General features: G+C 44.3%; 1 protein-coding gene across 1 annotated transcript in view; it reads left to right on the top strand.

The window, feature by feature from the left end:
- COL4A4 (collagen type IV alpha 4 chain) overlaps window positions 1-15,973 on the top strand; it is a 129,850-nt gene that overhangs the window by 66,337 nt on the left and 47,540 nt on the right. Inside the window, 9 exon segments of the mRNA XM_042950333.1 lie at window positions 467-630; window positions 5,338-5,410; window positions 6,587-6,667; window positions 6,670-6,692; window positions 9,011-9,194; window positions 10,591-10,659; window positions 11,883-11,990; window positions 12,473-12,691; window positions 15,277-15,438. Coding sequence (XP_042806267.1) covers window positions 467-630; window positions 5,338-5,410; window positions 6,587-6,667; window positions 6,670-6,692; window positions 9,011-9,194; window positions 10,591-10,659; window positions 11,883-11,990; window positions 12,473-12,691; window positions 15,277-15,438 — 1,083 coding nt within the window.

The following is a 15,973-nucleotide window of genomic DNA, read 5'->3' as shown; positions in this document are numbered from 1 at the left end:
CATTGTAGTGAATTATCAGTTGTAATAGACAATGCAGTCAGTAATCCTTTTTCACATATTATTTTGTTTCTTTATTTGTTTAGAGTGTATGCTCTAACCCCAATTTTTTTTTTTGTTTCTTCAGCAGGAACCAGATAAAAGACTTTCAAACTTTTAAAAATATGATTTCTTATTTTAAAGTTCCTTCAGTAAAACTGGGTATCAGTTTATCAGAATGAGTTTATTTAAAGACCCAAGATACCCCATTTGTCCAGAAATGATACACTTTGCCCCACGTAGACCATGCCTAGGTACCCCTACACAGTGCCCCTCCCCTGCTACGTCACATGTTATCAGTTATGGGAGATAAGAACCATGTACGTCACACCCTTTTTGTTCTTATTTTCATTCTTGGTTTTGTTTAGTAAAGGCATTTTGGGATTTTGTGCAGGAAATATGACAAAGCTGCCTTTTATCCTCTGTCTAGGAAACGCGGGGCTCTGTGCCTGTGAGCCTGGTCCCATGGGCCCACCAGGCCCTCCGGGACTTCCTGGGAGGCAGGGTAGTAAGGGAGACTTGGGGCTCCCTGGGTGGCTTGGAGAGAAAGGTCATCCAGGCCCTCCGGGTGCTGAAGGATCTCCAGGACCACCAGTGAGTAGCTCTTACCAATAACAATCTTTCTAGTTAAAAGAGACAGAGATAAAATTCAACTGTAGCTCTTTCTGACTTATAGTATGATATATATTTTATGTTTTGAACCTATACATATATTAATGACCAAAAAAATCATCTATGTTCATTCATTCATTCAACTAATATTTATTGAGCACCTGCTATGTTCCATGTGTCATTCTAGGTGCTGGGGATGCAGTAGGGAGCAGAGCACAGTCTGTACCCTCCTGGGGACTCCTGGGGTTGGGAGGGACACATGCTAGGTAGCAAATAGATGAGTACGTATGGCTGATGATGATAAAGGCCATCACCATCTAATGTAGCTTGAGGGGAAAAGCCGGAGGAAATGAAGACAAAGAAGTGGCTGGAGGTTATGTGGGGTTGTGGAGCACGGGGCTTGGTGGGTGCGTTGGGTTTGGGCTTTTATTCTGGATGACAGGGAACAGCCAGTGGAAAGTTTTAAGAAGAGACAGACATAATGCTCTATGGCTGACGTTAGCTTCGAATGGCTCACTATGGTAGTTCTGGTAATAACAGATAACAGGGGGCGAGGGAAGGAGGGAGATGGGCTGGAGGACTGCTGCATAGTCCTGGTGAAATATGATGGTAGACAAATTAGCATGTTGGTGCTGGGTGTGATGAGAAATGATCAGATTCTCGATATGTTTTGAGATCAGTGCTAATAGATTGGCTGTTGGGCTGGACATGGGATATTAGAAGGAGAAAAGTAAAGGAGAAGACCCAAATGGGGAAGCCAATGTGAGGAGTAGGTGTGGAGTGGGGAAAGGAAGTATCATTGGGGCCATCTTAAATTTGAGGTGCCAATCAGACAAGCAGGTCGAGGTGTTGAAGGGTGGTGAGATGGTATTCAAGTAAGAGATTCCGATGCGAGGTCCAAGCCGGAGATACAGACATTGGCTTTGTCAGCGTTTATGTGATATTTCGTGCCACAGAGTAGATCTATTTTGAAATGGTTCTCATCTGCTGACCATTACAAGTGACTCGAATTGAGGCACAGCCTTTCAGCAACTTGACTCCTCAGAAGAAACTCACTGGCCCTAAGGGCATTACTCTGGAGGCTGGACACAGCCTGCCTGTCCCCTCTTTATCGAAGAGCCTTAATCCTGGGGTGACCTGCAGCCTACCCATTAGCCTGAATGTCCTCTTTTCCATTTTCCCTGGGACATGCCATGAAAATAAGGTTCCAGTCTGAGAGCCTTAAGTGAGGGTGACAATTAGGCTCTCTCTTGGTGCCACCCTTAATACACTTGCAAAACACACTCACAAAGTCTGCGTGACAAGAAGCTAACTTCTTAATATGTGTATGTTGAATGAACACGGCCGCAGCTGTTAAGCACTTCATTTTATAGTCTGCTTTTTCCATTCGGCATTTGAGCACAGTCATTTTTTATAGTGGTCCCTTCATTAAGAAGATGATACTGGTTCTAAAATATTTTTATGGCTTTCTCTTGAGTTGCTTCTCAGGGCTAGTCTCTTTGAGCGTGAATTGCTAGTTTGCCCAGGGTTGTCCTGGCTGAGCTTTATGTCATTCGGCTGCTGTACGTCTTACTCTTAGGACAGGTAATGTTTCTGATGTCTTTTTTTCTGTACATGGTCCTGTCCATATAAATTCTCTGCATTAAGTTCATCACAGTGTGGTTACAGCTGGGGACTAGATCCTTATACCACGAGGCACCGTGAAAGGAAGGTGTTTGGGGGAAAAGAATGGATACAAAGAGAGAGCACAGAGGAACCACAGACGATCACTGTGGGTGCTCTCACTTCATCGGACATGTCCTCTCTCAGCAGCTGGTCCCTGGCCTCAGAAGCCACAGATTGGTAGGCAAATAGAAAACAGAAAAGTGTGTTTAGGTTCTTTACATTTTTTTTTTTATGGTTAGAACAAAGCTTTGTATTTATTGCCATAGTCTGAGGTTGGGGGTTTCCTACCAAGATGCTGTCACGTTAAGCATGGGGACTGGGAGCCACGTGGATCCACTTTCAAATCCCAACTCTGACACGGGCAAGCTCTACGGTCTTCCTGAGCCTCAGTGCCTCATTTATAAAATGGACATAACAATGGGGTAAGAATTCAGTTCAGCAACATATTCTGAGGGCTGTAAGGGATACACCAGTGATCAAGCAGGGTCACTGCCCCTGATGAGTTGTAGAGCAAACCAAAGGTCATGGACTTGACATGGGCTAAATCTGACCTACTGGCTTGTTTGGTTTTGTCTTCATCGTGTTTTATTTTGTATTATTAATAAGATTTATGGCGGCCCTTGAGAAATTGGAAGTTCATTAACACAAGGTCAGTGCATTCCCACAGTTGCCAGGAGCTGAGAGGTGACCATGCGTGTAGAAGGGCTGGGTGCTCCTGGCTCCACGCTGTCCATCCATCTGCTTCCCTTGCTAGGCACGGCCCCTGTGGGCATCTGTGGCTCAAATACCTGATCTAGACCATGTTTTAAACGACTGTTACACGGCTGGCAGAGAAGAATTTGTTTTGTTGCTGTTGAGACTTTGTTGTTGTATTAACACATGTATTTAATGATCTCAGGTCTTGGAATAATGACAAGTAGCCTTGATCCCAAAGCTGCTGGGAACCTTTGCCCCAAGAATCTCTTGGATTCAACATTTGTTTCACTAAGAATCTAAGTCTAAGTGCCATGAAGACAAGACGGTCTGCTGTTAACTGTTGTGTCCTTGCTACTCTGAGTACTCCCTGGCCCTTTGTAGATTGTCAGTGAATGTCTCTCTAGTGAAATCCAAAACCAGTGCTGGTTATCTACTTTTTTTTCTCACTAGCTCAAATAAGTCTGAGATCTGACTCTAGTGCTGAATATTCTGTATCTGCACAGCATTAGAGAAATTTATAGTACATTCTAAGTCTTCAGTGGCTAACTAAGGAGCTGCTCAGACTCCCAGGACACCAAGGTCTCATTTATTAAGCATTCCACTGGCATTCTCCTTCTGGAGAGAAACTGGTTCGTGTGCTAAATGAATGGTTTTATGTGTTGATAGTTTATCCATCGGAAGGGCGTTTTCATTATCTGCCTCTTGGGCTGAACACTGTGTCTCATATACTTTGGACCTGTCATGTTGTCACTTATGACTTAGTCTTAGACAGGAAAAATAAGCATTTAAGCAACACTCAACCCATATTAGCACTTTGCGATTTCTAAAGTTCCTTTTCTGTCTATTCCAGCTCTTCCTACTGAAAAATTTGTTCCACTCGCCTTTTTGATGTCACATAGACATCGTTACCTGGGATGCTATACTACAGTGATGCCCCTGGCGGGGGTGGGGGGGTAATTGAGTGGGTGTGTGGAACTGTTTTTTTTCTACATCAGATGGCTCCCAAGCATTTTTGCCATTTGGGTTTTTATGCCTGTTGCGTACGGTTTTGGCTTCCTCTTCATTCTTACTACTTAATGCTGCCATCATACTGATCTCCACTGTTACCTTCTCCTCTTAGTAGTTAACTGCTTATAAAGTGCCAGTTAAGCAGGTTAAGCTTGCGTGAACTTGTTAGATTGTATGAAAATAAGGCAAGGTGGCATCTGTGTGGGAAAAGTAAACGGTCTTCTCAGTCATTTTTACCTCCGTCTAAATTCTTATCTGTGTTTCTTGACTTTCAAGGTCATCTGATAAGTAACCTTAAGTTATGTATAGTGTTTCTGTAGCTGTATTTACTCTGATGCTTGGCCACTCTAATATGCTGATGGTAGGTTTCCAGATTGTTGACATGGCTTAATATTCAGTAATATGTAACACTTATAAAACCATGACCCAAACAGTGAGTCTCAGAGCAATGTTGAGGTCAAAAGATGATGAGCCCATCAGTGAAAATCAGCTGTTTACTTGCTATATAGAGGAAATGTATCAACCATGTAACCGTGGTTCTTATTTTCCCCTCCTCTTGCCCATCAGTTTCCCTCAATATCACAAGCTTATCCCTATACCTCTGCTTTCGGCTTTAGTGGCAGCTCTTGTGGTTAACCTACCTTCTTCTTTACTCCTCATTCTATTAAAATGCTCAATATAGTTAAAAAATTTGATTATAGGGGGTGCCTGGGTGGCTCAGTCAGTTAAGCGTCCGACTTCAGCTCAGGTCATGGTCTCGCAGTCCATGAGTTCAAGCCCCGTGTCGGGCTCTGTGCTGACTGCTCAGAGCCTGGAGCCTGTTTCGGATTCTGTGTCTCCCTCTCTCTCTGACCCTCCCCCATTCATGCTCTGTCTCTGTCTCAAAAATAAATAAACGTTAAAAAAAAATTAAAAAATTTGATTATAAATTTTTATGTTGAGATAAATTTTATGTTATGACTCAAAGAAGTTACACAATCACGCAGAGAGTTCCCATGGACGCTTCACCCAGCATCCCCGATGATAGCATACATAACCATAGTACGTTGCCAAAACCAGGAAATTGATAATGATAGATGCTTCTGTTGAATCTGGTACAGACCTTATCCAGATTCCACAAGCTTCTAAATGCAGGTCAAGACCTTCAGTTTTGTAAGGTAGGACCCACCTTAGAAGGTAAGGAAGAGAGTGATACCAAGGGTACCACACCAGAATCTGGAACAGGTGATTTAGAAGTAAAGAAGAGAGAGATTAGATGTAGGTGAATAACTTTTGACCCATCAAAATTAAACTGATTCATCCCTCTTATTTCTCACCAAGGGAAAACCCGGTGCTGCAGGACCACTTGGCAGTAAAGGAGAAAAGGGAGACATGGTTGTGTCGAGAGTGAAAGGTGAGTCTAGTCCATCACTTAGCTCCCTGCCATTTTTATGAATGATAGGTGAACTTTCATCTTGTATTCATTTCCCTGTGACCACAGATCAATTCTATAACAAGACACAGGATTGTTCAGATTGCTTAAAAAAACATTCCTGGCCCGGGGCTCCTGGGTGGCTCAGTTGGTTGAGTGACTAACTCTTGATTTTGGCTCAGGTCACAATCCCAGGATCATGGGATCGAGCCTCGTGTCAGGCTCCGCACTGAGCGTGGAACCTGCTTAAGATTCTCTGTCTCTCTCTCCCTGTGCCCCTCTACCCCACTTGTGCACTCTCATGCTCTCTCTCTCTCTCTGTCTCTAAAATAAAAAATAATATTCCTTGACCTTCACAGAGTGGTGAGAATGTGGAACCTCAAATCCTCTATCTCTGATTTGAAAATATAGATGCTCCTTTAGCCACCTATTTAAATCTTCATTACTATGAACTTGGATTTGACACAAGACCTCCTTTGACCTGCCTACCAGTTTTTCAGTGCGTTATGGCATCCTGTGTTAATCAAGACTATTTTGGTCATGACAGAAACCCAGCTTGAAGTAGTTTTAGAAAACATTATTGACTCAGCCAAACAAAATTTGAAATCTTAGACGTAGTCTCCCAGGACAGCTGGGTCCAGGGGACTGCACCATCTGCCTTTCTCCCCGAGACTAGCTTTCCCTGGGCTGTGTGGGTAGACTGCCCTTCCTAGCAGAAGCTCTAAGTTCTTACAAAAAGGAAGAGAGCTAGCTCTACCTTCTCAGCTCCAGTTTGAAAAACAAAACAATTCTGGAAAGATTGGCCTAGACTGGGGCAAGTGTGCAGCCACGGACTACTCCTCATTCACCACTGCTAGGGGTTGGACTACCATGTTGGGCACCCCACACACAGCGGCCATGTGATTGGTGCCTTCTTACACAACCTCCTCGGCAGAGCGCTCCCCAGATAAGAGATCCTGTGGGTTTGGCAGTTGTCTTTCCTCCCTATGACTTTTGTGTGGTTGTCTTTATGTGACTTTAGTCAATGGAGACACTCAGGGGAGTCTCTACCGGCCCACCTGGAGGCAAGGTCATTGCTTTTACCTTTTGTCCTGTGTTTCCTTCTACTTCACCCAGCTGCTGAGAAGGGCTTTAATATCTTTTGGCCTTTATTCCCAGGGGAGAAAGGAGAAAGGGGTCCTGATGGGCTCCCAGGATTTCCAGGACAACAGGGACAACATGGCCGGGATGGACTTCCTGGAGAAAGGGGGATCCGGGACCCCCGGTATGTATAATTCTTCTTTGGCTGTAGAGTTTCATTTCCTTATATGGTCACAAAGCATCTGTTTGCCCCTTCTCAATTTAAAACTGTAATTCAGTAAAGCGTCATGTGCTGTGAATCAGAGTCACCTTCCATTGACTGCCAGAAAAAGATGATTGTTACAAAAGGTGTGGCATAGTTGCAGATGGTCTGAAATCCTGAGTGACAGTTGAGTCACGGCATGACTTTCTGTCCCGTCTTTGGTCTTTGTATCATTATCATGGTGTTTATCTATTTCTGGGGCCCTTGTATCTAGCTCCAAAGCCCCCAGTGGCTGCAGGCCTGTTCAGTTAACTCTGTAGGGAGGAGCATAGAACACAGGTCCTGATAATGACCTCCAGTTCTGTCCCCAGGTGAAGAAGCACGTGAGGGGAAGTGGCAAACAAGAGAGGGTGAACTGGTGCCAATCTGAACTGACATGTTAGTTGATGGAAAACCCCACCGACAAATGATATTTTTTGCATTTTTCAAACATGATTTGGGTGGAGACCATGTGGAGGTAACGGAGGTCGTAAGAAAAGACAATGAGACATGATCCTGGGCTTAGGAACTTAAAGTATCACGGGTACATGAGGCATGTTTGGATGCCTACATTATGTTTTATTCACATCATTAATTTTCTTTTTTTTTTTTAAGTTTATTTATTCTGATAGAGGCAGAGACAGAGAGAGCTGGGGAGGTGCAGAGAGAGAGGGAGGAGAGAGAGAGAATCCTAAGCAGGCTCCATGCTACCAGCTGCAGAGCCTGATGCAGGGCTCAAACCCATGAACCATGAGGTCATGACCTGAGCCGAAGCCAAGAGTCAGACTCTTAACCGATTGAGGCACCCAGGCGCCCCCACATCATCAATTTTCCGAAGAGCAATCCGCTTTCACATTTTATCCTAGGAAATGGAGGCCGAGGGTGTGTTGCTCAAGGTCACCTATCTGTTAAGTAGACTACACTGCAGGGAAAACCCCAGTCTGCCAAAGCACGTGCTGCTTTCACCAGCCTGTGCTGCCTGCCATCAACAGTGTCGTAATAGAGAAGGACTAACTTCTGATTTATAGGTGCTCCTTCAGACAGATGGTATGTGAGTAAGAGAAGCCTGGAAGTCAAACCAGGGTAGATGGTCAGAAGTCTCTCTCGTCTTTCAGCTGATATCAAGTATCATGATAATCATGAACGAAGTCTGCCTTAGATTTGGCAATCCCTGTTTTGTTTACTCTCCCGCTTCAGGAACTATCAAGAAGCCAATGTCACTGAGTGGCAATGGTCCTCAGGTTCCGATCTCATTGTGAAAAACCAAAACATACCCTAGGTCGCATTAGGTGAGGGGTTTCTATAATGGTCTAGAGCGGTCCTCCTAGATTCGTTGAACCAATCCAGACTCACAAGACTGTCATCACCCACATGTGAGACCAGGCTACTCGGGAAGACAGAAGACACAGCCCTCAGCTTGCCAGCAGGGTAGCATCAGACGTGCATCACTCGTATGCAAGACCCCTGGTAGCTGTTCATTCGGCGGGAGAGAGTGAAACGAGATCCACACGCAGCACATGTGCCAGCAGTGTTGACTGAGAGCCTCCTGCCCCACAGGGATATGGCCTGTGGAGACCCCACAGGGAACCACCGCTCAAGGGAGCCCCGGCAAGGACTCCGCACAGGTCTTCATAGTTTTCCAGACCAGATGCAAGTTTTGCCGCCAGGGATTGACGTTACCATAAGCAATGTTGCCTTGTAATATATTTGGCATCCAATTTTTAGGAAGTTTCCAGAGGAACAGAACTAGACGGTTAACCAAAGGTCAAATTCTTAAAGCAGGAGAAGGAAGTGTTGGTCAGCCCTTTCCTTGCAGACGTGGAGGGTAATTGAGTCTATCCTGTGTCTTCTCATAAGAATGCAGGAAAACAGTTTCAAGGACCTAAGAATTTATTTATTCAGCTTGTAAGCCTTCTTTCTTACCTCCCTCAGTTGACATATTTCTGTATTTCATTATATTTGGTATTAGAGAGTTGTTCTAACAAAAAATTTCTAAATTCTGTATTGAATACATAACACAGCTTTCTGTATTTGAGGTGGACTCCCCAGCCATAGCATCTATATGTTTGCAAATTTTTATGTAAAGGATGAAGAAGAAACTAAGTTACTCATCTATTGGTGATTTAATAGTTTGCTATTGAGGAACTGTCTACGGGAAATATGAAGTTTTTCCACGTGCTTCTATAGACGATGACAATGGCTGCTTTGGGTTTATGGACTTGCAAAGATTGGTAGTTGACTCACGATGCAAATATTCCCAGGGGGATCATGAAGACGCAGCCCCAGGTGCAAAAGGGTCTCCTGGATTGCCGGGGCCCCCGGGAAGAACAGGACCTAAGGGACAACCAGGACTAGGATTTCCCGGGCCACCAGGAGAAAGAGGGCCACCAGGAGCTCCAGGCCGTCCCGGCGAGAGGGGCCTTGAGGGCTTGAAGGGTCAGAAAGGTAATTTTGAAGGTTTTGTGTTACAGAATGTCGGGGGAAAATAGTGGAAGCTAAAGCGATCCCCTCTTTGGGGCCAAACTATTGTAGCAGAACCACTAAATAAAATTCCTTCAAGCTGCTGTTCAAACCTTGAATATTGCCAGACAAATAAAAGCATTACAGCACAATCAATATTTACAACAAATTCTTAAAATACTAAAATGTCTTTGTTGCATTATTTGTCTAGCATGCCAAAATTGTCTTCATTCATTTCTCAATCCCAACTTATGCAATCTGCATTAAATTTACATATATATTCAAAATATCTAGTTGTTTATAGTCTTTTGAGACAACGCAGTGTATCTTAATAAAAAACACCAGTATTTCATTTAAAAAATACATCACTGTCCTTGAAAACCCATTTGTAGGCATTCTAGAAAGAAAGAAAAAAGGGAGGGATTTCAAATATATTTGACAGTTATTTGAATTTAAACAATACATGACTTGCAGTACTATAGCTGAAAACCTTTGAAAAGGCTGGAGAAAGAATTTAGATTTTTTTCTTTTGCAATATGTACATATACCTTGGACTCCGTTATTAACTGCGAAGTTTTAGAATGAAATAATATCTTTGGTTCTTGCTTCGACAACATAGAAAGGCAATATTTTGGCCCTCAATAAGGTTTAAGATTATGGTTCTGAACCCATCAAAATATAACAGTATTTTTATTCATTTGGTACATTTTTGATTTGAGAGCATATGAAGTAATACTTTATAATTATTTCTATGAGAAAAGAGAAATGTTCTATTTTAAAGGGGAAGGAAACTGAGAGGCACAAGCTTCGGAGTCTTACTGTCTTGACCATGAAAATGGCGGGTGACAATGATCACGTTGCAGAGTCATTAAAATTCAAGGGACAATACATTTGAGGCCACTGACTCACGGTAGCCCCTCCTTGAATGGCAGCTGGTATTAATATCTCAGCGCCCCCGCCCCCTGTCATCTACACACTCCCACAGCCAAACTGGGAGTCAGATCTTCTGAACTCAGTGTCAGATGTTGCTGTGATTTCCTGCTTTACCAAATCTTCTGATTCCATTGTATTGGATATCATTGAGCCTATAAATGCATTGTTTTCTTCTAGGCTAGTAAAACTGATAATTCTTGGAATTTTTCCTATTCCCCCTATGTTTATAGCTGTCTGACCGTTGAAGTTCAGATTTCAGGACCGAGCTTCTAGAAATTCAGAACAAAGGTAGTTCAAGTGATCTAACGATACTTGGGGTCCTCTTATCCCTTGGATGCCACATACACTACATGAAAAGAATATCTTGATTGAGTTGTCTTTGGGATTCATGTTACATGGGGCTATCAGTTGTGTGAATGCCACTTTTTTTTTTTTTTTTTCATTCCAGGCGATACAATTTCTTGTAACGTAACCTACCCTGGGAGGCCAGGACCTCCAGGTTTTGATGGAGCTCCAGGTATGATCAATGAGAAGTTAACTGTTTTACATATACCACAGAGTAAAAGAACTAGTAAGACAGATGAACCAATAGTTCATCATCAGGCAACTAATGAGGATATTTCTAAAACTCTTACCGGGTTTTGAGGGACTATGGGAAGCCAGTATGAGTGGTAATTCCCATTGGGACTCTAGTCTACTGGTTTGGGCACCCTCTAGGTGGGTTTTTAATTTTTTTTAGATCTCTGTGTAACAAAATTTACCTTTATTTGATCACAAATCAGTAAAAATGTCTGCTCTTTGGGAATTTAAAAACTGTATTTCCTATGCCCCAAGAGTGAATAATGATAATTTGCTTACTGATTACATTTTACTCTCTTCTGTTTTCCAAATCTCAAGGGACATGAACACTCAAAGTTGAAGTTGGCAGATGCACCTCCTTTAAAGTTATTTTAGCTGAGATCACTTACAGTAGGAAATGTCAGAATGGTTTTTTTCTTTAACTAAAAAAAATTTTTTTTAAAATCTCAATTCCTTTTGCAGGTGCTTTTTGCCTATACTTCATTTGAGGGCAAATTCAGTAAAATGCAGGGAAATAGATTTTGGCCTTCACCCAGCAGGCCACATATCTTTCTTCCTACAGAAGGGGCTATGCTCTAATATTTGTGTTGACGCAGAGCAGAGGAACCAAAAGGTTCATCTGAGTGCTGGTGTATGTCTCAAAGGCTTTCAGGAAGAATCCTTTATGTATGACTTAAAGTATACTAACAAGGGGCACCTGGATGTCTCAGTCAGTTAACTGTCCGGCTTCAGCTCAGGTCATGATCTCATGGTTTGTGAGTTTGAGCCCCACGTCGGGCTCTGTGCTGACAGCTCAGAGCCTGGAACCTGCTTCAGATTCTGTGTCTCCCTCTTTCTCTGCCCCTCCCCCGCTCACAACAGTCTCTCTCTCTCTCTCTCTCTCTCTCTCTCTCTCTCTCTCTCAAAAATAAATAAACATTAACTTCTTTAAAAAAATGAAGTACATGAACAGAATTATTCTTTGAAACACTTATTTGGAGCACATGATTCATAAAATGATTATGTAAACCAGGCGAGGCAACATCTTCCATAAAGTAGAAGTCCTCTGAAAAAGACCGCATAGAGGTTTTTTGTTTTTTTGTTTTTTTTTTTTAAACCACCTTAGTTTGTTCTCATTTCATTTGTGTTTTACTGAGTCTGGGTTTGGTTGTTATTGTTTAGGACCAAAGGGACTTCCGGGCCCTCCGGGCGCTCCAGGGTTGAGGTGTTTAGATGGGCCAAAGGGTCAGCGTGGCAAACCAGGAATATCAGAAATACCTGGTCCACCTGGTAAGTAAGTGGTTTTCAGTTAAGAATGTGTGTAGACCTCGAAACTCGATGACCTTAGTAAGCAAATGGCCCACGGATCCATAGATCATGGGGGGATATTTTTTCTTGAAACACTAAGCTCTTAGCTATGTTTTGATAATTTTTAGGTTCTGGTAATTTTGTAAACCCTCAGGGCTCCTTCCAGCTGAAAGCATGAGTTATAGACTACTGTTGGTCTGTTATTTGGTAGAAACTGCTCAGTATAGACAGACTGCCAGTGGATGAAAGCAATTAGGGAAACATTGTTGGCTTCTAGAAAACACAAACTCACAATGTATTTTCCTGTGAAAGGTGGCAAAGCAACGTTGCCTATTAAGCTACTCTGAATTTTAGTTACGTATCCCTGTGGTTTTTTTTAATGTGTTTTTATCAAAGTAGTAGTCTTACATTTGTATTGGTTCTATATTTATATGTTTAACAATTTAAACAATATTTTTCAATAGGTTTTCGTGGTGACAAAGGAGATCCAGGTTTTGGAGGTGCAAAGGGGTCCTCCCTTCCTGGGCCCCCAGGCTCTCCCGGTTCTCGTGGAGCAAATGGGCAGAAAGGAACCATGGGAGACACTGCCTACGGCCACCCAGGTCCCCCGGGAGAGAGAGGTCTTGCAGGGGTGCCGGGGTCAAAAGGACACAGAGGTGATCCAGGACCTCCAGGCTTTGCAGGTATGAGGGCTGTCCTGTCCCTGTGGTCCATAAAGCTGGCTCAGGTCTGCAACAGGTCACTGAAGACTATTTGGACTATCTAGCCTTAGAAGTCTAGAATGCAAAATGTCCCCCCAGGCGTCTTCCCTCATAAATGAGCACTGGTCACATTTCAAGTAACCTGCGTCCTGAGTGTTGCCTTTGCATTTTACTGGTTCCTTTCGAATCCAGGGCAGCTCACTGTGACTCCCGTCAGTTCAGTTTGATTCAGCAGCTACTGGACATCTGCCTGCTTCAGACTCAGGACAGTATGTTAGCTCTGTAAACGCCCAAGGAGCAGGGCCCAGGGAACATGCCCACTGCCAAAGCCAGGTTGAAGGACCACCTGTAAGAGGAGGGGCAGCTCAGGGAGGCAGAACAGGGTGAGATGCTGTTTAGGGAAGCCCCATGGAGGAGCTGGGGGTGGGCTGGGCCCTGGCACACAAGCTGTGTCATTTGAACAGGTGACAGGGTGGAGAGACTTTCGTCCCAGCAGGGGCAGCAGGCAGGGAAGGTGGGAGGATGGCCCTGGCACTGATTTTCATCCATTTCCAAATTCACCAAGGATTCTTCAGGATCCTCAGCAGAGGTCTTTAGATTTAATGTGCTTAAAAATAAGCCTGGGTCGGGGCCATGAAAATCATCTTCTGGGCCCCAATCTCAGAAATTTTGATTCATTACATCAAAATTGGATGGGGGCCAGAAATTCCATCTGAACTTACTTAGCCTTTTGGGTGATGGGGACCAAGAGTGGACCCCAGACTAGTGTTTTACAAACACTGTTCTGGGTCTTTTCTGACAGTGGATGGGCCAGCATTTATTAGGTGTCCACAGTAGTATCATAGTACAGGGCACGTGGAGGACAAGGGACTAAGCCACATTCTGTGTCACCAGGGAGCTTACTTGTTCTGTAGTTTGTAAGTCAAAATATTCATATGCAAAACCCCAATTCGTTGGAAAGTAACAAGATAATGTATTATCTGAGTCAGTAAAAATAATTTTGACTTAGTAATTTGCTATTTCACTTGTGAAGATGTATCTAAGGGAAATGTTCAGCAGAAGATGAAGGTTGTTATGAAAATACTCTTGGGGGCACCTGGATGGCTGAGTCGGTTGACCATCTGACTCTTGATTTTGGCTCAGGTCATGATCTCACAGTTCGTGCGGCCCTGAGTCAGGATGTGCTGATGGCCCGGAGCCTGCTTGGGATTCTCTCTCTCCCTCCCTCTCTCTGCCCCTCCCCAGCTCCTGAACATGCTCTCTCCCTCTCTCTCCCTCTGTCTCCCTCTCTCTCCCTCTCTCTGCCCCTCCCCAGCTCCTGAACATGCTCTCTCCCTCTCTCTCCCTCTGTCTCTGTCTCCCTCTCTCTGCCTCTCCCCAGCTCCTGAACATGCTGTCTCCCTCTGTCTCCCTCTGTCTCCCTCTCTCTCTGCCCCTCCCCAGCTCCTGAACATGCTGTCTCCCTCTGTCTCCCTCTGTCTCCCTCTGTCTCCCTCTGTCTCCCTCTCTCTCTGCCCCTCCCCAGCTCCTGAACATGCTCTCTCCCTCTCTCTCCCTCTGTCTCTCTCTGTCTCCCTCTCTCTGCCCCTCCCCAGCTCCTGAACATGCTGTCTCCCTCTGTCTCCCTCTGTCTCCCTCTCTCTCTGCCCCTCCCCAGCTCCTGAACATGCTGTCTCCCTCTCTTTCCCTCTGTCTCCCTCTCTCTCTGCCCCTTCCTAGCTCATGCACCATTCTCTCTCTCTCTCTCTCTCTCTTTCTCTCTCTCTCTCTCTCTCAAAATAAATACATAAACATAAAAAAAAATACTCTTATATCATCCACATTAGAGGATGGGAGAATGGGAACAATAGAGTTAAGTAATACACACACACACACACATTCTCTCTCTCTCTCAGTCTCTCAAAGGAATACTATTCAGCTATTAGCAATTAAAATTATATTTATAAAGATTACAACAAAATAGAAAAAATTTGCAGATTCATATGCAATGTGAAATAATCCAACAATCAAGTGTGTGCTGTGATTACTACCTTAAAAATATAAACATATGAACAAAAGTATGATGAAAACTGGGAAAAATAAAAAAAAAATTTAGGTTAGGGCTTGGAATGATGGGGGATTTTTTTTTTTTCTGAAAATTATGACACTGCGTCTCCAGTCAGTAGAAATTTAAGAGTTCAAGTGACGAAGCAGCTTACAAAAAGCACGTCCATACAGTGCAAACTGGGTGGGTAAGCATTGTGGCGATTTGGTGTAAAGCCCGCCACCATGTTAGAGGTTAATTAGAATCAAGAAGAACTGTGTAGTTTTTAAATTTGCATAAGCAGCTTTTTTGTTGTCTACACAACCTTATCAAGGAACTCTCTGAGTAATGCGTGGTTTTCCCATTCATTTGGAGCTCACTACCATCTATGATAAGAAAATCCTGTGCGAGACTTAACTCCTGTGAGCGCTGAGCCAGGATCAAAACCTTTATTTCTGGGATCGATATGCGTGAACCTTTTGTTGCAGGCTGACTCTATACAGTTTCGTGCCCGGAGTGTCAGGAGTGCGTTGTATCATTTCAGGGCCGGCTGGTTTGCCCGGATTCCCAGGTCTCAAAGGCCCCAGAGGCAGAGAGGGAAGTGCTGGGTTTCCAGGGATCCCAGGTCCACCTGGCCGTTCCTGTGAAAGAGGCGCCCCAGGAACACCAGGGCAACCCGGACTCCCTGGGGCTCCGGGCAGTCCAGGTAAGTGTCGGCACACGTCAAGACCTCTGTAGGGTCTGCAGCTTGACTCTTCTCACCAAGGAATAGGATCGCCTGCTGCTTTTACCGAAGGACAGGACCAAGACTCTTGGGGCAGAGACCAAGGGCTGTACTATTCACAGAACGTCAACTAGCATGAGCTTCCTGGTGGCTCGTGTCATTTCCCCTTGTCCCCCTAGTGTCATGGGGGCAACAGAAGAGGGGTTAGATGGGTGTTACACATGCAGTGGGGTGCAGCATCCGAGAGGAGCGCTGTGCCTGGGGAACTGGTGCTTTCTAGCAGCCTGCAGAACAGCCAGCTCTGTTGTAGGGGCTGGGGAGACCCAGGAAGAGGCATCTTTCAACACAAGGTGCTGGAGGGCTATTTCCAGTGTGATCTCCACTTCACCATGTGCTTTGTCACCTGTTGTGCAAATCCTGTTGGATTCATCCAGATGTAGGGATCCGCCCTCTCAGTGCATCAAAGCGAGGTTGGGGCCATCCCTGCCACCGCGGCTTTCTTCCTGGCACCCATACT

This window comes from Panthera leo, chromosome C1 (assembly GCF_018350215.1).
Source record: "Panthera leo isolate Ple1 chromosome C1, P.leo_Ple1_pat1.1, whole genome shotgun sequence".
NCBI classification, from domain to species: Eukaryota; Metazoa; Chordata; class Mammalia; order Carnivora; family Felidae; genus Panthera; species Panthera leo.
The sequence above is the reverse complement of the archived record's forward strand: the minus strand, read 5'-3'. Positions and strand labels throughout refer to the sequence as shown.